At 37.2% G+C, this 20707-nt stretch overlaps 1 protein-coding gene across 4 annotated transcripts in view; it reads right to left on the minus strand.

The window, feature by feature from the left end:
• LOC150110652 (uridine-cytidine kinase 2-B-like) overlaps positions 1-20707 on the minus strand; it is a 169617-nt gene that overhangs the window by 144825 nt on the left and 4085 nt on the right. Inside the window, exon 2 of one of the 4 annotated variants that reach the window (XM_090400045.1) lies at positions 3790-3945. The exons of the other annotated variants lie outside the window; for them this stretch is intronic. Coding sequence (XP_090256171.1) covers positions 3790-3840 — 51 coding nt within the window. The 5' untranslated portion in view covers positions 3841-3945. The remainder of the gene's footprint in view (positions 1-3789; positions 3946-20707) is intronic. 4 annotated transcript variants of the gene reach the window in all.

Genomic DNA, 20707 nt, shown 5'->3' on the forward strand with positions numbered 1-20707 from the left:
GGCTTTTGATGGCTTTTTCTACTTCATGTCTTCCTGACTGCATGCCTGGTGTGTTTTTTACTACTGTTCTGTCATCACTGCTTGTTTCATTTAGCAATTTTCGAAGAAATTGTGGTTTAAATTATTATTATTATTATTGGACCTCCAGGGAGTCCAATGACTCATCGAGGGAGGACACCTACTCTAAAGCTCTATCTTCATCACTCAATCCATCAATTACATCTACCGCCTGCTACCCCAACTATTATTTCCACAGACAATGACAAACATCCATGTCCACGGCAGGATTTGAAGTCACAGCCTCTTGGCTGGAGAGCCGATACGCTATCCGCTCGGCCAGCCATGCCGGCCAAATTTTATTCTTTAAGCCAATAAGAATACAATTTGGTCGGCTAAATTCCAAATTGCCAGCACATCCTCGTCTGTTCAGTATCCAAGTAGGTACCTAACAGGGTGCACCATGAGAAGGTAAGGATTGGACATTAGGTCAGAAGCATAGTCAGTTCTCCGCATTCCTTTGAAGGCTATGTGGAGGTCTCCTCTCAGTTATATAGCTTTGACTCTTAAGCACCACTCTAAAAATTCATACCCTATACTTCAATAATATCTTTTTCTCCTGTTTTCATGTCACCTAAGTTTCTTCAATAAACTCCAGAATATTTTGCCACCTTCTTGATATTTATTTTCTATGTCTTGCCAAAGTCCTCCCATGACTTCTGTTTAGCCAGTTTTACACAGTATTTAGCTTTCATACATTTGTCTCTGTATTCTCTAAGAGCACAAGCTTACTTATTTGCCAGGAACTTTTGATATGCTTTCTTCTTTTCCTTCTCCTTCACTGCCTCTTTAACTTCCTGTGTCCACCATGGAGTTCTGATTTTTCTATCCTTGCAGACAACCTCACCACATGCCTCTATGGCTGAATCAATCAGTGTTTTCTTCAAGGCTTGGTTCTTGTTCTCAAACTCTTTCATTTTTTCTTGAAATAATATTTGTGCATTTTAGTCTACAGTTCACATCTGAGAGTTACTCAACTTTTATTTGCTTTAAAACTTTCTTACATGTTATTCTTTTCAATATGAAATTCAATTTTATCCTGCTCAAGACATGGTGATCGCTTCCAATTTCAAATCCTCTGTACATTCCTGTGTCCTGCACCAGTGGAAAAACATCACTATCAACAATAACATAGTCAATGAGACTTTTCTTATTCCTTGCCTCTTCTCCAAATATAAATTTGTGCACATTTTTATGTTGGATCATTGTGTTAGTAGTAACCTGTCCATGTCCTGAGCAGAATCCAACAGGTATTTGTCATTATTATTAGCTTTGCTCTTTTCTCCAAATTTTCCCAAAATATTTTTGTATGTCTGACAATCAATTTCCTACTCTGCTATTTAGATCCCCAACAAGGACCAACTTTTCCTTTTTCATTGTGTCAGTTGCTTTCTCTAAATCCTCAAAACATTCCTCCACTTCTACCTTAGTTAGTAGAACCTTCTTTGGGGACATAGGCACAAATAAGTCTCATTGTCCAGTTCACCATTCTGATATCTGCCCACATCACTCTACATGAAACAGCCTGCCATTCAAGAAGATTAGCCTCGTATTTAGTGTTGAATACTATGGCCACTCCTTTTCCTTGATTGTCATTTCCTGAATATAACATTTTGTATTTATTGCTCAGAAAGATCTCACCAGTTTTTGTGTTTTTTGTTTCAGACACCCCTATTATGTCGATCTGGTACTTATCCAATTCCTCAGTTAGTCCATTTCTTTGACATTCAGACTTCTTACGTTGATAGTACCGATCTTGAACTCTGGTGATGTTGAGTTGGGGTAAGTTTTAGAATTTGTTCTAGTAGCTGACTTTTCGCTGTTTGCCCTGGTTCCCTGGCAAAAAAAAAAATAACGGGGTCTTGTTTAACCAGGTGACGCCCCACCCGACATGAAATTCAGTTGCTTTCTCCAAATCCTCAAAACATTCCTCCACTTCTACCTTAGTAGACCCTTCTTTGGGGACATAGGCACAAACGTGTCTCATTGTTGTCCAGTTCACCATTCTGATATTTGTTCTAGTGGCTGACTTTTCGCTGTTTCCCTGGCAAAAAACAACGGGGTCTTGTTTAACCAGGTGACGCCCAACCCGGCATGAAATTCTGTCATGTTGTACCATCATTTTTTATTTCGGTTTAAGTCAATAAGTATACAATTTGGTCAGCTAAATTCCAAATTGCTAACCCATCCTCGTCCGTTCGGTATCCAGGTAGATACCTAACAGGGTGCACCATGAGAAGGTGAGGATTGGACATTAGACTCTGGTCGGTTCACCGCATTCCTTTTAAGGCTATGTGGAGGTCTCCTCTCAGTTATACAGCTTTGACCTTTAAGCACCCCTCTAAAAACGCTTTCAGATCTTTAATATCTATATCCTTACACAGCTCTATCCAGCACGGTTTACTTAGTTAACTTAGTTCTTTTTCACATGTGCATAACACTTCCGGTTCCAATTCAGTTGGGAAGGGAAAACTGCCACTATTACATGTTATCTTCATGGCGCTTTGCTTGAAAGCAGTAAAAACTCACATTTTCAGTCAACTAAGTAAGTCCTTTGAACTTATATATTTTAAACATACACAAATATTAAAGTATAATATTATTTTTAGGTCAAACTGACAAGTGAATCTACTACATTCACTTCATTAGAATTTAGCACTAAGCATAAACACAATATATTATCTATGCATGACTACTATATATAAACAATGCACAACTATATACAGTATATATAGTTGTATGAATATACATTTATATGTATATTACTATATACATATAAAAACAAGCCATGAATCATGTATTTCTCAAAATATAAGGGTGCTAACAACTGAAATTGGTAATTTGAAACAAAATTACCAATTATGCACATGCACAGGAGCTTATTGTGAATTGAACTGATATTCATGAAAAAAATTCTAGTTTTTCATATTCATGAAAAGAATGAATATGAATAGTCACAGCTGCATCTATAATACCTGCAAGCATAATACTTGCTGAGTGAGACTATCAATGGTAAGAAACTTTAATCACTGAAATAAAGGATATGGCAAAGTCGTTACATAAAAACATGATCAGAACAGAAAAACAAAAATTTAAATAAATGCACAGTACATTCAATGAAAATTAACAAAATTCAAACATAAATGTAACTATTGCTGTTTAGCAGAAACCTCCAGTTAAATATCATAGAACACAGACGATGTTAGAATTTGTTTACACCAACAAAATTACAGCAAGTGAGTAAACAATTTATGAGCTCCCATACATTGACAAATCAGTGGAATAGAAATCTTGTAAAATTTGTCTGATTTATTCCTTCAAGGTGATATTTACTGTACTGAATATAATTATCACACTTTGTATGCTGCCATTATATATATAAAGTATAAAAATAGCACAGGAATTATTACATATATTTATTAAAAAGATTTCACTCAGTTAGTGCAGGCTACAATACTTAATTGCAAGACAATTTTTTTTTTTAAAGTAAAATATCTAATTATAGGAACAGACCTTAGAGGATTATGGGCTGAGTTACCATGGCACCAAACATGCACATGTTGGCATTATGATTATTTTCCATATGCATGATACATAGTGATTTATGCAATGATATATTAATAAATTTATGGCATAAATAAATTTTTCATATCTTTTTGTTTCTTGAAGAAAAACCATAGCAAAATGCAAATAATACTTTACAGTAACTACAATACAAGTTTTGTGACTTACAAGTGTGATATTCCATACTTTGCCATTTGCTTTAAAGTCAAGTCCTTCCATTCTTTTGAAATTGCCAAAAATTTAAACAAATTAACTTATTTAAATATTTTAAATGTCTTCAATGTTTCTAATTCCAGTCAATGAAAATTTTTTGAAGTTGAATTTCTGAAAAAACAAAATATTTTTAGAAAACACAACTGTTTAATTAGATGGCACAAAATGTGGTAGTAAACACAAAATTCGATTCAGCTTGGGTATGCTAAACAGTATTATATGCAAATAAGCATTATGCAATTAAATATTAATCTTGGTATTGCAAGAATAAAACAACTGTTTTCTCCTCATGTACAGGTTCTTCACAAAATACTAAAGACTCATTCAAATAAAACCATTAAAATATTTAATTTCTTCCAGCGGCAAAGTCAAGAACTATATTTCATGGAAGTATCTGGCATATTTGTGAAGACCATTTTGGACTTAAACAAGCAGTAAAAATGAAAATACAGGGTGATCAAAATTAAAGTATCCCTGTTTAAAGCCTTGTGGAGTGCCACCCCATGAAATAAATGCTGTGAAACTGAGGAATACACTGTGCATCGTGCAGAAGCAACATCTGAGAGAGAAAAAAAAAGTTTCAAAATTCACTACCAGGAGCACTGCTTGCTGTACCAAGTGTAGGTGTAGTAATTTTTCTGTCTGTGTAAGAAGAAAAGCAACACAAGCATACACAACACATTTTTATTCACTTCCATTATGTATTCACAGGCTCTACTACTCAATGTACTGCCCTTCCCAGTATGCCACAAACTGCATCCTTTGCAGTGTGTTCAACAGCAACATGCTGCATTATGTTGTCCTTCAGTGCTAGCAAGTTATCGGGATGATCCCAACTCTGTCTTTAATAAATCCTTGGAGCGAGCCAAAAGCCACATAGAATCACGTCAGGTGAATGAGGCAGCCATGCAGTGGGAAACTGGATGGCTGCCTCGAAGAACCATGCAGTTTCTTCAAGATGGTGCCCCTCCAGACATCGGTCAATCTGTACAGATTGACCGATGTCTGGAGGGGCACCATCTTGCACGAAAATGACTGAATCCATGCACAAGCACTGATGTAGCTGTGGCACAACAAAATTGTTTATCATATTGTGATACCACTTGGCAGTAATTAAGCAGGTCACAGGACCCAACTAGCAAATGTCCTCAAAAAAGAATCATTCAATGATAAATAAAGCTGTAAACCCACACCAGACAGTAACTTCAGGCAAATGCAAAGGAATTTGTTGGATTGTTTGTGGGTTTTGTATAGCCCACACCTGGCAGTTGTGGGTATTCACAGTTCTGTTCAGGTGAAAGAAAGCCTCATCTCCCTCACGAAATCATCCACGCCCAAGTGGCATCCAACTCCACTCGAGTAAGGAATGTCAAAGTGAATGTCAATCAACTTTCAAAGTCCTGCAGGTGCAATTCCTGTGTTGTCCGGGTTATCTTGAATTGGTAGAAATGTAGAATCCTTCACAGAATTTTCCAGAAAATTGTGCAAAGCACATCCATGTGTCTTGATATAGCATGTGCACTGCAGGAACCAAATGCCAGGTCTAACTCCCAACGATCCCATTTCTTCAAAATGACTAATCAGTCATTGCAGAGAACATGGAGAAAGTGGACCTTGTTGATATTTGTTCAAGCAACAAAATTAGAATAGTACAGTAACAGCATTGCAACAGCTCTACAAGCAAAGCACACTGGGGTAAGGTTAATGACATCATTAACAACCATATGAAGGGACAAATCCTATATCCATCTTTTTAACCCCCCCCCGGCACTTGTCGAGTTGTGTGATATGCAAATTCCACGTATTGGGTGTTTACAATGCTCCTGATGGTGAAGTTTGGAATCGCATTCTCCCCCTCACCCTCAAATATCACTTCTGCATGACATTCTATGCATTGCAATGTATTCTTGCAAAGTTTTGCAGCATTTGGATCAATGGATGGCACTCATAAGACATTAAACAAGGATACTTTAATTCTGATCACCTTATACATGCCATGAGTAAATAAAAAGATATAACATACCAGCAGCATATGTCAGCTCAAGTACTGTTTCCTGTTTGAGCACATCTGTGTTACTTTGTAGTTAATTTTCACTTATGCATTATAACATTAAGAATTGATATATTTAGTCCCTAAACCTTTTGTTATACCTGTGCTACTTTCAAAGAAAAAGGAATAATCAAAATATGACAGAATTTGCTATCAAGGCCTGTTTCATACTTTCAGATACTTATACATTTTTCAGATGAAACTACTTGGGGAGTGAGATTAGACTGTTGGGACAAGTTTGATACATGTAAAAAATTGAGAAAAGGGATTGAGCAAGTCATAGTCTTTTTTGTTTTCCCAATGATGTAAAACAAAAACTTGAGAAGATTGCTATTTTTGCCAATATGTAAGATTGTACATATCACTAAGAATAAAGGTATTTTCTATCCAAAATGCCAGTAAGAACTGTGGCTTATGGGCCTAATCTACCTATATCTGCATCACTATACAACTATATATCACAGATACAATATTTCAACTGATTTGGAATGTGATAACATAAGCAACGAAAGCAACTTATTATCTAGAAACCCATAGTCACAGTGCAGTCCCCACAAAGTGAATTAAAAGATCTAGAGAGAAGAATCAAAGGAAACCAGCTTACTGCAGAACAGTGGCGCACTCAGGATTTAATGTTGGGGGGGGGGGGGGGGGGAGCGCTCAGGATTTAACCTTTGGGGGGGGGGGGCTGAGTTGAGTAGACGTTTTGCGAATACACACTACACATCGCATACGACCTATAACTGAGCATCTTCAGTGATCGCTAATTCATAAGTAGCACACAACATAAATAAAAAAAAATGAATTTTAATTAGGAAAAGATTTTTGGAATTTTTTCTAGTGTTTTTTCCTTTTCTTTGGGAGGTGCCCGGGCCCGTTGCCCCCCCCCCCCCTCTGGGTGCGCCACTGCTGCAGAAAATTCATTTTCTTCGTAGTGGAATTATAAGGATGAATATTATGTCATTCCATCTTTTATAGTGGGGTGCTTAAGGGTCAAAGCTGTATAAATGAGAGGAGACCTCCACATAGCCTTTAAAGGAATGCGGAGAACCGACCAGGGCTTCTGACCTAATGTCCAATCCTCACCTTCTCGTGGTGCACCCTGTTGGGTATCTACTTTGATACTGAACGAACGAGGATGGGCTGGCAATTTGGGATTTAGCCGACCAAATTGTATTCTTATTGGTTAAACCAAAATAAAAAATGATGGTACAACATGACAAAATTTCATGCCGGCTGGGGCATCGCCCGGTTAAACAAGGCCCCCGTTGTTTTCGCCAGGGAACCAGGGCGAACAGCGAAAAGTCAGCTACTGGAACAAATCTGAAAACAAACCCCAACTCAACATCACCAGAGTTAAAGATCAGTACTATCAACGTAAGAAGCCTGAATGGCAAAGAAATGGAGCTAGCTGAGGAATTAGATAAGTACCAGATCGACATAATAGGGGTGACTGAAACAAAAAAGACCAAAACTGGTGAGATCTTTCTGAGCAATAAATACAAAATGTTATATTCAGGCAATAACAATCAAGGAAAAGAAGGAGTAGCCATAGTATTCAACACAAAATACGAGGCTAATCTTCTTGAATGGCAGTCAGTCTCAAGTAGAGTAATGTGGGCAAATATGAGAATGGGGAACTGGACAATGAGACTTATTTGTGCCTATGGTCCCACAGAAGGTTCTACTAAGGTAGAAGTGGAGGAATTTTTTGAGGCTTTAGAAAAAGCAACTGACACAATGAAAAAGGAAAAGTTGGTCCTTGTTGGGGTTCTAAATAGTAGAGTAGGAAATGATTGTGAGACATACAAAAATATTTTGGGAAAATTTGGAGAAAAGAGCAAAGCTAATAATAATGGCAAATATCTGTTGGATTTCTGCTCAGGACATGGACTGGTTATTACTAACACCATGTTCCAACATAAAAATGTGCACAAATTCACATGGAGAGAAGAAGCTAGGAATAAGAAAAGTCTCATTGACTATGTTATTGTTGATAGTGATGTTTTCTCCCTGGTGCAGGACACCAGAGTGTACAGAGGATTTGAAATTGGAAGTGATCACTATTTAGTCTTGAGCAGGATAAAATTGAATTTCATATTGAAAAGAATAACATGTAAGAAAGTTTTAAAGCGAATAAAAGTTGAGCAGCTCTCAGATGTAAATTGTAGACTAAAATACAGAAATATTATTGAAAAGAAAATGAAAGAGTTTGAGAACAGGAATCAAACCTTGGAGATTCGGTGGCAAACTCTGAAGGAAACATTGATTGATTCTGCCAGAGAGGCATGTGGTGAGGTTGTGTGCAAAGATAAAAAAATCAGAACTCCCTGGTGGACACAGGAAGTTAAAGAGGCAGTGAAGGAAAAGAAGAAAGCATATCAAAAGTTCCTGTCAAATAAGTCAGCTTTTACTCTTACAGAATACAGAGACAAATGTAAGAAAGCTAAACAGTGTGTAAAACTAGCTAAACAAAAGTCATGGGAGGACTTTGGCAAGAATATAGAAAATAAATATCAAGAAGGTGGCAAAATATTCTGGAGGTTGTTGAAGAAGCTTAGGAATGGAGGAAAGAGTGCTGTAAAAGGAATTAGAGATGATAAAGGTGAAATGAAAACAGGAGAAAAAGATATCCTTGAAGTATGGAGTAATTACTTTGAAAAACTGCTAAATGAAACAAGCAGTGATGACAGCACAGTGATAAAAAACACTGACCAGGCATGCAATCAGGAATACATATCCATACTTGAAGTAGAAAAAGCCATCAAAGGCTTGAAATGTGGAAAGGCAGCAGGAGTAGATGATATTCGACCAGAAATGCTGAAGTATGGTGGTATAAGAGTCTTACAGTGGCTGCACTGCATAGTTCAGAAAGCCTGGACAGAGGGACGAATTCCCGATGATTGGAGTAGAGCTCTCATTGTACCCATATATAAAAAGGGAAATAAAACTGAATGTGAGAATTACAGAGGTATTTCTCTACTGAGTGTTCCTGGCAAGATCTATGCAAGTATACTTGAGAAACGGTTGAGAAGAATTGTGGAAGAAAAGCTTGGTGAAGAACAAGCTGGATTCAGGCCAAATAGAGGCTGTCAGGATCAGATCTTCACTTTACGACAAATAGTCGAGAAAGCATGGGAATATAACAAAGATCTGTATTTAAGTTTTGTCGATTTGGAAAAGGCATATGACAAGGTGCCAAGAGAGAAGCTATTCAATACGCTGCAGTTATATGGTGTCAATGGGGCATTATATCAAGCAATACTTAGTCTTTATTTGAGTTGTGAGTCAGCAGTTAGAATTGAAGGAAGTACAGGAAGATGGTTTAATGTTAAATCTGGTGTTAGACAAGGATGTACATTATCCCCTCTGTTATTCATTATCTATATGGATCACATTATGAAGGAATGTGGTATTAAACCTGATATCAAAATTGGAGATGTTAATGTCAGCTCTTTGCTTTATGCGGATGATGTTATACTTCTAAATAAATCCGCTACAAGTCTGCAAGATTCTCTGACTAAATTGAATAGCTGTTTTAATAGATATGGTATGAAGGTCAGCAATAAAAAGACAAAGACAATGAAAATAGGCAGATTCATTGAAAATGTCAACTGTGTTGTGAATGGAGAACCTGTGGAACAAGTAAAACATTTCAGCTACTTAGGCACAATTTTTACTGAAGATGGTAAACTAAATATAGAAATAGACAACAGAATCAGCAAAGCTGGTATCGTGGGAATTCAATTGAATAAATTCATGTGGAATAAGAAAGAAATTAGTCGGAACACTAAATTAGCTGTATACAAGACTGTGTTCAAACCAATTTTAACTTATGGATCTGAGAGCTGGGTCAGAAGTAAAACACTTGACCAAAGACTAGAGACCGCAGATATGAGAGTCCTGAGAAAGATTAGAGGCATGAACAGATGGCATCAATGGCAATATCATATTAAAAATGAGGATATTAGGAAAGAACTTGACATTGTCAGCATCCAGGAATGCGTTAGCAGAGCTAATCTCAGATGGTATGGTCACTTAAATAGAATGGGAGAGGAAAGATTAGCAAAACAAGTGTTCTCTGCCAGGTTGGCAGGAAAACGACCCAGAGGAAGACCAAGATATAGGTGGATTGATATGGTACAAAGTGCCTTAGACGATAGAAATATAAGATCTGATAATGTTGGAGTCTTGACAAGTAACAGACTGATTTGGAGGAAAATTGTAGATAGGAAGTTAGTAATGATGTAATTTTTTCATGTAGTACTGTCATATCCTGTACACCCCTTGAGGGTACATGGCAGGAATTTGATGATGATGATGATCTTTTATAGTATGTCTATCAACAACAAGATTCAAATCCAACCAAAGAGTAAATGTTGCATGACCTTTATATGTATGGTATGAAGTTGCTGGAAGCATTTCTGGATATACACTAAAAACTTCCATAGATTTTTGGGGGGGGGGGGGGGGGAGAGGTTGACATATTTCAAACATCTAAAAGAAGTTTGAAATATGTTTTACTATAAATTGACAATATTTTCTCTTCAATCCAGTCATCATAATTTATTCAAATATGAATAGAGAAATATTTACAGAAATATGTATGCAACATCATGCATGTATGTATTACATGCATGATTCAGCAAGTCTGAGTCTCTTGCTGAATCATAACAAACTCAACTATCAACAACTCATGGAGACATCTCCATGTCTCCATGAGTTGCTGATATAAAGTTAGAAGTTGTTTGGAGTTCAAGTAACACCTCTGGCAAAAGAAAACCTAACTGGGGGGGCAGAGGAGGCAATATTGGTAATATGTCTGTGCCAAGAGAGAGATTTGAGGTTAGAGTTATCCCAAGGTTATCCATGAAGGAATTAGGTGTTGTCAAAAGTAAGGCTGGAAGAGAGAGGTTCTGTTCTGCGAGAAATAATGCGAGTTGTATGTTGCTAGCATTGAAATTGACAGAGAGGTCATCTTCCTTGGAGAATGCAGTGTTCAGAACAATAGATGACTCCTATTCTAACTACACAGATCAAGCAGATAGAGAGGCCGAGTTATTTACCATCACCAAACTCTACTAATGAATGTTTCGGAGATCTGTATTTAAGGCAGTAGTGGTTAAGGTTCTGGAGATTGCAGTCATTTTTGCATTGTTAGCTTTGTCAAATGAAAAGGCAGAATGCAACGTGCTGTCATCAGCAAAACTATGTATTGGCTGGTAGTCTGCTGGATTAGATCCTTTATAAATATATATATATATATATATATATATATATATATATATAGAAAGAATAGAATGGGTGAGAGAACAGAGCCTTGTGAGACCCCTGCATCGATTGTATACTTAGATAAGGAACTATATACCATCACCTGAAGAGAGTGTGCAGTCAGAAAGTTGGCAGTCCAACTTCAGAAGTCAGGAGCAGACCAAATGATGGGAGTTTACTTAATAGGCCTTTATGGCAGACCCAGTCAAAAGTCTTGGAAATATCAAGGCAACCAGTTGGAACTCAAACTTTTCTATGGTATTTGTTCAGATTTGGGTGAGACGTAAGTGAATAGATCACCATCACATTCAATCACTATTGATCAACAGTGATGGAATCCATACTGGCAGTCATTTATTAATTGAGAGTCTTCAAGATAGCATAGCAAATGAGTGTTGATAGCTCCTTACATTACTTTGGAAAGAACTGGAATAAGAGAAATTAGACAATAGCTTGAAGGTATAGATTTATCACTACCTTCAAGCTATTGAAGGTAGTGATAAATTTATCACTACCTTCAACTCTTTTTAGGGATATGTTGAATGTACACTAATTTCCAGACTGCAGCACAGATATCAGTAGAATAAGAATATGTAAAAAGACAACACAATAGGAGTCAACCCTGGAGCTTAAACCTTAGGACAATCAGAAGAATGCCATCAGGGCAATGAGACTTTCTGGTATCCAATTCAAGCAAAACTTTCAAAACAATATACTGGTAATTGTGTGTTGAGCATTTGGGATGGCAGAGACATTTATCACAATCAGTAATGCAAGAATTGGAAGAGAAGTAGGAAGAGAAGGAGAAAGAATTTCTCCTACTACTATCACAGTTTTGGATGCGATAGTAGTGGGAGAAATGATTGGCAGAAATTGCGACCAAGGGCTTTGGCTAGAGACCAGAATGCAAGGCTGCCATTTAGATGGGATGGAAGTTTTCTATTCTTAGCTCTCAAAGTCAGTTTCTGATAGCTTTCTTGCAGCTATTCTAGGCTTTGATTATAAGCTGTATAGGTATATAGAGTTTTGGATGCACATCAATTATGGTATGCTTGATTCTTCTCTTGTACAGCTTTGGGACACCCGTGGAAAAATGATGACTTAGAGAGGGAACAGGAACATGGGCTGGTACAGGGAATAAGTTTCCATGCTAATAAGATTTATTTTAGTGATACATTCAGCACATAGGTTTGGGCCAGATATCAGAAGCAATAATCTATCCAAGGAAATGTAGCATAGTAGTTGCACAGATCATCCCATTTGGCTTTCTTGTAATTCCATACGATGCGTAAATATGAGTGATTGTGTTCATGTTGTTTCATAGAGGAAGAGATCAGCATGAGATTGTGGTCTGAACCACCTAGAGGACAGACTACATTCACAGTGTATTTAGATGGGTCACTAGTGAGGAAGAGATCCAATATATTCAGAGAGTGGATGGAGTTGTCTGGTATTCTGGTAGGCATGTGTGCTATTTGCATAAGGCTGTTGGTGATGGTAAATAACTCAGCCTTTCTATCTGCTTGATCTATGCAGTTGGAATAGAAGTCTAGATTCTCCAAGGAAAAAACCTCACTGTTAGGAAAGCTGGATTGAAGAATACTGACTTTTAAGGAAAGGAAATTGGAAAGTTCAGATTGGTTGATGGCATTAGGAGAGCAGTAGAGACAGCAAATGAATTTGAACAGAATGGGGCATAGAGATTTTCATCCAAAGAAGGTCAAAATCAGGAGATCCCAAGTTGGATACTCTTTGACATGGTATATCAGAATGAACATATGCACAAATCCCATATGTCAGGCAAAAGGAGTCAAAGAGTGTGTAATTTGGAAAGCTGAGATGAGTAATGGGAATAGAGAGAAATTTGTGTTTATGTCAGGAAGATGAGGTTTTGCAGGCGGGGGATAGTAATGATCATGTATATTGGTGTAATGTATTAGGAAAGTTCTGTGAGGTTTGCTGTTGACTGCATAGGTCATACACATTTCCTGCGCAGTGATGGAGTTCAGGTTTCTGTGTCAGCTGGGTAGGACTGTATTTTTGCATTAGCACTCCTTTTTTTTGATTGTCCATGCATCATCTTCACTTCATCATTTTTCTTCCAGCTGCTGTAATCTACCTTGCTCCTGCTGTGTGTACACGTGACATGGAGGTGGTGCCAGTGCCTTATAACATGATATTCATGGTGGTTATGAATAGTGATCAGCTCATTGACATATCACAAGTTATCTTGGCTAACTGTGGGAGATTTATTCCATCACTCCATGTGTTTGTGGACCCAAAGCAATGACACCCAATGATTTTCCTGAGATAAAATTTGCATTGTTCAGCAAGCTTGCAGATATCATTGTTCAGCATCACATCTGTTTCTGAATGAAATTTCAGTGCAATGCCATTGCATTTATTATTTTCTGCCTCCATAGTGTTTTGGGATTGACACGGCAATCAGACAGCAAAGCATGCTGGCTTTTTGAGCAGTAAGCAAGTTAACATTAAGAAGCTGACTGTGAATCACTTCGTTTTCTAATGCATTGATTTTATGCAAAAACATATCGAGCATAACAAGGTGCTGTCCTAGATTGTATATGTTCCAAGATTTAGAAACCATTTAATGGAAGACACAGGGAAAAAAGAATGAATGGCTGAGGTTGGTCAGGAATTTAAGTGCTGATTCCTCAATCTTTGTGCAATTAGCATACATTAACTGGGCAGCAAAAAATCACACTGAAGCCTCTTTTTCTTGTCTTTAATATCCAGTTCACACTGAAACAAAAAACAATTGCACTCTTTTTTGATTGTATTCATAACAGCCAGAGAGAAGACTTCATTTCTCAGTTCTCAGAAGACAACACAAGCAAAACATTACATACATGCTCTATCTCACCATCATCCATGCAAAACTAAAGGTTTGTCCATCATGCTCACTCATCATCCAAGGAATCCAAGTACATAACTAGGCACTTAAAACATTTGACCTTCAAAGTCGCATCCTGTCCTGTCGATTAATCATGCACGTGGCATGGAGATTAATCATTGTTGCTAGTATTTAGGATGGTTTTTGGCCTCTTGTATTTGAAGAGGTCAGTTTCATCATAGTTTGCTGCCTGTTTAACTAGATCATTGGGGTGTGTAGAGATCTTTAAGAAGAATTTTTCTACTGTAGTTTGTAGGAAGGAGTAGATGTAAGGGATGTTTGTATCTCTATGCAGTTGGACGTTTCTCACAAAACACGGTGCATCCATGATCATGCGCAAACACTTATTCTGCACTCTCTGCAGCCTGAGGATGGTGTTGGATGTGTGGCTCCAGGCTGGAGATGCATATGTTATTATGGGGCGGATCATCAGCAGGTAGAGGAGTACTTTGATTCTGGTATTTAGCTTGCTTTTTCTATTTATTAGAAAGTAAAGTTGTGCGATGGTTTTAGATGCTTTCGCACCTAAGGCTTTGATGTGTGGGTTGAACGTTAATCTTTTGTCTAGAATTACCCCAAGATACTTTGTTTCTGTTTGCCAGGGGATTTTGGTGTTGAATAGATAAAGTTCCCCTTGGGAGTTGCCAATCTTCTGGTGAAAAATATTCCATTCCAAACAAGTGAATATCCATCTGACATGTATATATACTGTATATCTGTTACTCCTAATGCTACAGAGTGGCAGTTATCAAATTTGGAGAGCAATAAAGACATCAAATAATGCAATAAAATTAATAAATGTAGCAAGGAAATTATTCTGAGCCAGAACATATTAAAAGAGGAGGGTTTAGCATTCTCTGTAATGTGGAAAGTCAGATGTAAAGAATATACTAGTACCATTCTTGTAATGAAAAGAATCATGAATAGTACTTGGGATAATTGAGACAAACAGTGGATGCTGACATTGTCAGCTGAGGTTCTATAAGAAATAGCATCTTGCTTAAATGCTTGTAAATACAGAAGTGCACTGTATTATGCTAAACATATGAATGTTGGTGATGAGGAAAGTTTTTTTATGATGTTTTCATTTTAATTAATTTACAGGATCATTCATGATTGGTGATGCTAAAAAGTTAGCTGCAGTATTAATAAGGGCCACATCTTCTACGTCTGATGCACCTGTTACACTGTGTGTGCCTTCTACTGCCTAAATATTTGGTAATAGGATTATATGCTAAATAGTCTGGGAAGCTCTCTCATGCATTATCATCAGTTTGGTCCCAAGTATTATCTAGCAGAGACTACGAAATCACTTTTATCCTTGAATGGAAGTTTCTAGCTTCCTGTAGTTTTTAGTAATGCCCTTGACAAGTGTAACCTGTTATATATAAAAACATGACAATCAGCTACTTTAAGCATTCAATGAACAGTTATTATGTGAAACTGTGGAGTTTCACATAACAAGCCATCTACCATCTAAGAATCTAGGTGGCATTTTCTCCAAAAAGATATAATTGTAAGGCACCAATACTTACTATGCATGACAAAGCTTCATTTACAGAAATGTATCAGAATGTGGAAAGGCTGGGACTGCAAGGCTGAGAGAGGCTATATGTTACACATTACTAGCATTAGTGGTCCAAACCTCACTATGGCATGGATGTTTGTAAATACCTTTAGATGGCAGATTCATTTCATTCCTGGATTGGATTATTTCAGAATTACAGATAAAGCAGCATACCATGTCTGTTAATTACATGCATTCTTTTGCTAGTTTGTTTTACATGAGTAACCAGTTTCAGGAGAAGGGAGAAAAAAATCCTGTCAGTGGCATATGAGACCAGCTAACTTGCCTTCTGATTCAAAGCGCTCTTATACAAGGTTCTTGATATCGTAGACAGGATTCAAACTCAGAACTTCCCAAATGAATTCATTCATCTTCAAGGCCCACCTTTCCTAATTGGGTTGTGGGGGCAGCAGCTGCAAGAGGAACTTCCAATGGTCATGTTCCTCCACCACCAAGCTCAGGTGTTCTGGTGGGACTCCCAAACATGCCCACCCAAGGTTTTGGATATAATCTATCCAGCGAGTCCTTGGCCTTCCACCCTCTGGATTGGCAAAGAGGGCTTGCTGGGGGAGCCTCTCTTGTGGTATTCTGACCAGGTGCCCGTACCAACGTAACTGTGATCTCTCAACACGGAGAAGCAGCAGTTGAGTATTGAGGGTTTCCCGAATTGCAGAGCTTCTAACTCTGTCGAGTCTTGTCAGCCCCACAATACCTCGAAGGAACCTCATTTCAGCCGCTTGGATTCGTTTCCGCATTCTTTCGGTCATTACCCAACTCTCATGACCATAGGTGAGGATGGGGACATAGAATGTATTGAAGACAGCCAGCTTTGCCTTCTGGCTTAACTCCCGCTTCAATACTACTGATCAGTGATCAGCCAAGCTCCTGCAATATTGGACTTGCTGAGCCAATCCAAGTATCTAGCTCTACGTCCCACTTTCCATCACTCGTGAATATGGACCCAAGGTATTTAAACTTCTTCACCTGCCTCAGTGGGACTCCACTCGCATGTAGAGTGCACTGGGATGGTTGTCTTGAAACCACAAATGTTTCAGTTTTGGCCACACTGATCTTCATTCCGGCTTCTGAACAAACAGCTACAAACCTATCCAGGGTCCGCTGGAGGTCATCTGTGGAAGAGTTAAGCAGAACTAGGTCATCTGCAAAAAGCAGACGTCCAATGCTACATCTTCCAATTCTGAGACACTCACTGCCTCGGCTGTACCTATCAATCCAGTCCATAAATATTATGAAAAGGAGGGGTGACAGAACACACTTGGTGGAGACCAATAGAGACTGTGAAAGGTTCGGACTTTGTGCTGTTCACCCTGACACAAAACTCCGGGCATTCATACAGGGACTTGATGGCAGCTAATAGTTGGCCATCCACTCCATACTCCTGTACTACTTGCCAAAGCTTATCCCGAGGAACCCAGTCATATGCCTTCTCCAAGTCCACAAAACATGTGTAGACATTCTTGGCATATTCCCAAGATTTCTCAATGACTTGCCTTAAAGTGAAAATGAATATCACATAATTTTCATTTAAAGATGGGTGTCCATCTTATCTAATGGTACCGTAGCAGTTTAAAAAACTACTACATCCGTGGTGCACCATTCTCATAATACTAACGTAGCCATAGCACTAATGTGCTATAGGTTTACAAAGTTTTGGGAATGGCACAGCACTATAAAAACTAATCCATTTTGAAATATTTTTTATAAATGTAATCAATAACAATAAACTGCACCAGATGAAAACTGAATAATGGCATTAATGAAAAACATTTCCTGTGTTCTATAATATCAGCTAGAAGAAAGAAGGAAAACAAAACTGAAGGCTCAGTTTACTATTTACTTTAACAAGACAGAAATTATAATGAATTTATTAAGAAGAGTCTTGAGCCACTGTAGCTCAGTCAGTATAGACTGAGCCGTTTGGTCAGAAAGACCCGAGTTCGATTCCCATCCATGACCTGAGGAATCTTTATCTAGTTCCTTCCTTTCATCAAGAAACTTTGGTTTTTTGTTCTCTCAGAAAAGCCAAACTGGCCTACCCCATGAACACATACGAATTTACAGCTGTGAATACCTACGACAATATGTGGAAGAGATGGGGTCCTCACCACATGCCATTATGCCCAGTGGTGAGCTATGGAAATTTTAACAAAGGGCTTGCCCGTTGAGCAAAAAAAAAAAAAAAAAAAAAAAAGGCCTAACTTAGCCCTTATAATACTTATATTGCAACTTTGTAGAGCTTCTGACAGATATGATTCCTGTAGGATATCAATTATTAATGCTAGATCTTTTAAAAATTCCAAATTTAGAAGTTGGTTTAAAAAGCCCTTACATTTATCGTTCAATGCAAAATGCTTGCATAAAGCTGGGTAATTTCTCCACAAAGCAAGAGCCGTTCGTAAACTGCCCATCGTGGTCCAAACACACGGCCGATCTTTAAAATTTCGATACCAAGGTCTTTTGCAATCGTATTTAATTCTTGTTGATTTTTTGGTGATTGAAGATAAAAAGCATGTAATTTATCCATAAACATTTCAAAATGAATTATTTCTTTAATGTTTTTTGATCGAATTGTCTAATGCTAAGTGTAAATGATGGGTGCAATGTCAAATCAGAACATTGAGAAATTTTTGAACACGTTTGATTGTAACACCTGATTTGTTTCTTAACATTACACTAGCTCCATCAGAACAAAATGCAATGAAATGATTTTTTATATAGTTATCAGAAAATCCATACCAATTTAAAGTAGCAAGTATACATTTAATGGTGGTATTTTCTAGTTCTACAAGATTATTAAACAAGAAGAACAAGGGGCTTGCAAATTTGAGAAAAATTTAACGAAGTACTCGTGCGAGCCCCTTATAGCTCACCACTGATTATGCCTGTAATTAACCATGATTACATCATGGTGGTCAACCTCCTGGATAGGAGACAGCACATGAACTTTCAGGTATTAAAAAGTACATCCTGAATGCTTCAAAAAATATAATGAAATAAAACAAATTAATTATTTCATTTCTGCTCTCGTTAATATTCTTTTGTTACTTATCTTGCAAAATATCCTTCACCATCCATGTTCATAATAGTCCAAACAAGTCAAACAATTATGTATAATTTCTCGAGGAAAATCAAACCAATTCACATTTCTGCACATTCAATGTGTGTTTCCACTCCAATTTATTTGTTTTATTTTTTCCAAAAATTTCTTTGCCTTCTCCTTAATATAATCTATTTTGACTACAGCAATCCCTCGATTAATGCGTTCTTTAAAACAGGCGCATTAATCGAAAATGCACGAATCAAATAAAATAACCTATGGGAAAAATGTATAATTCGTTCCTCAGATTTCTTTCTTGACCCTTAATTTTTTTTTTTTTTTTTTATAAAAGAATTAGGATATGTCTCAAGGCCTAGTTAAAGGAAAACCATGAAGCTGAAAGACAATAAAACGTATTCAGAATATGAATTTATTATTCTGCTTCTTAACAAAGAATTGAGCTAACATAATTTGGTGGGCATTCCGTTTCTTTTTTTCATACAACTGACGGCATGGCCCTATTGCCTCTTCTGCAAATTTTACTGGTTCTCTCCTCACCAGGATCAGTCTCTAAGTATTGCTGCTTAAAAACTTCGATTGTATGAAAACTATTTTCAAATTGTTTCTGTGAAACCTCTATGGGCTTGTCAGCGATTAAATTTTCTTCATATTCTTCAGGATCTTCCTGCTGTGCATCTAAATTTGGCAGGTCGAAATCACTCAACTTCTCAGAATGAGATTTAATTAACTTAGATTCATTTGAAAAGAGTACTCTAAAATCATTTGCACAATGTGGAAGAATGTGCTTCCAAACAACTCGCATATTGCTAGCAGTAATTTCATTCGACTTTGCGACTTTATAAACCAGGCTACTGATTTGGCTAGAAAAGTCTTGGAAGGCATTCACTTCCAAAAAAAGGCCAGTTTCATCAACATTAAATATTTGTTGATCACAATAGTCCCCTTCTTACACAATTTTCTTCAAAAGCTCTGGATATCTCCTTATCTGCACTTGCAGCTTCACCTGTGATTAGAACATTATGTAGGCCATTTCTCTTTTTGAAACGCTCAAATCACCCAGCTCTAATGTGGAATTCTTCTTCTTTTCCATCATTGATGGCCCTTTCTTTCCAGGTTACAAAGAGACAATGCTTTTGATTTAATAAGGCTAGTGTTTAGTGGGATCCGTTTTTGGTTACAATCTTCGATCCATGTAAAAAGAAGTCTCTCTAATTCAATCTTTATTATACTTGGATTTCGAGTGCATGCATGATGAACTTGAAGCAGCCTTACCTTTCTCTTTGTATTCAGCAGTTGATTCACTCATTGTTGTGTTCTTGTCCTATCATTGCTCTGGACTCGCCTTGTTCATTTTTCTTAATTATTTCAAGTTTTTCATCCAATCAGATTACTTTTTTTAATCATTTTCACACTTCTATTTTTGCTCACTAATTGTTTTACTCACTATTAAGGGTTAGGAAAATAATTTAAAATAAAAACGTATGGAAAACAGTTGCACGAGATATGATCAGCAAAATGCTATGTAAAGCAGAAGACAAATTTTGGCAGTAAATTTGGAACACAGTGTACATGGAAATAGTGTAGTATGCCATTAAAAAGAACTTTGTAAAATGTTTCAAATCGGTAAATAAATTATTTCATCATGGTGAGCGATTTTTTAAAATAGTTAGCCATAAAAAATGTATAGATCGAAATTTTTTCAAATCTGCAACATTTATTTTTAATATGTATATAGGCACACTAATCGAATTTGGGTATTGAAAAAAAATGAGGCACTAATCAAAAATGCAGTAATCAGGGGGGGGGGAGTGCAGCATTAATCGAGGGATTGCTGTATATATAAATTCTTTATTAAATTTATTATTTTCACATATATTTGTATGCATAGCATAATCTTTGTAGCATTTTATATCTCGCCATCTCCCTTACACACAACTACCACCAACAACAGTATCTTTTTTGTCTGTAAACTGTGTTCTGTTGCCCAATTTG

Source organism: Typopeltis vanoorti, chromosome 1 (assembly GCF_054136105.1).
Source record: "Typopeltis vanoorti isolate ZY-2024b chromosome 1, IOZ_Tvanoo_1.0, whole genome shotgun sequence".
Classification (NCBI taxonomy): Eukaryota; Metazoa; Arthropoda; class Arachnida; order Uropygi; family Thelyphonidae; genus Typopeltis; species Typopeltis vanoorti.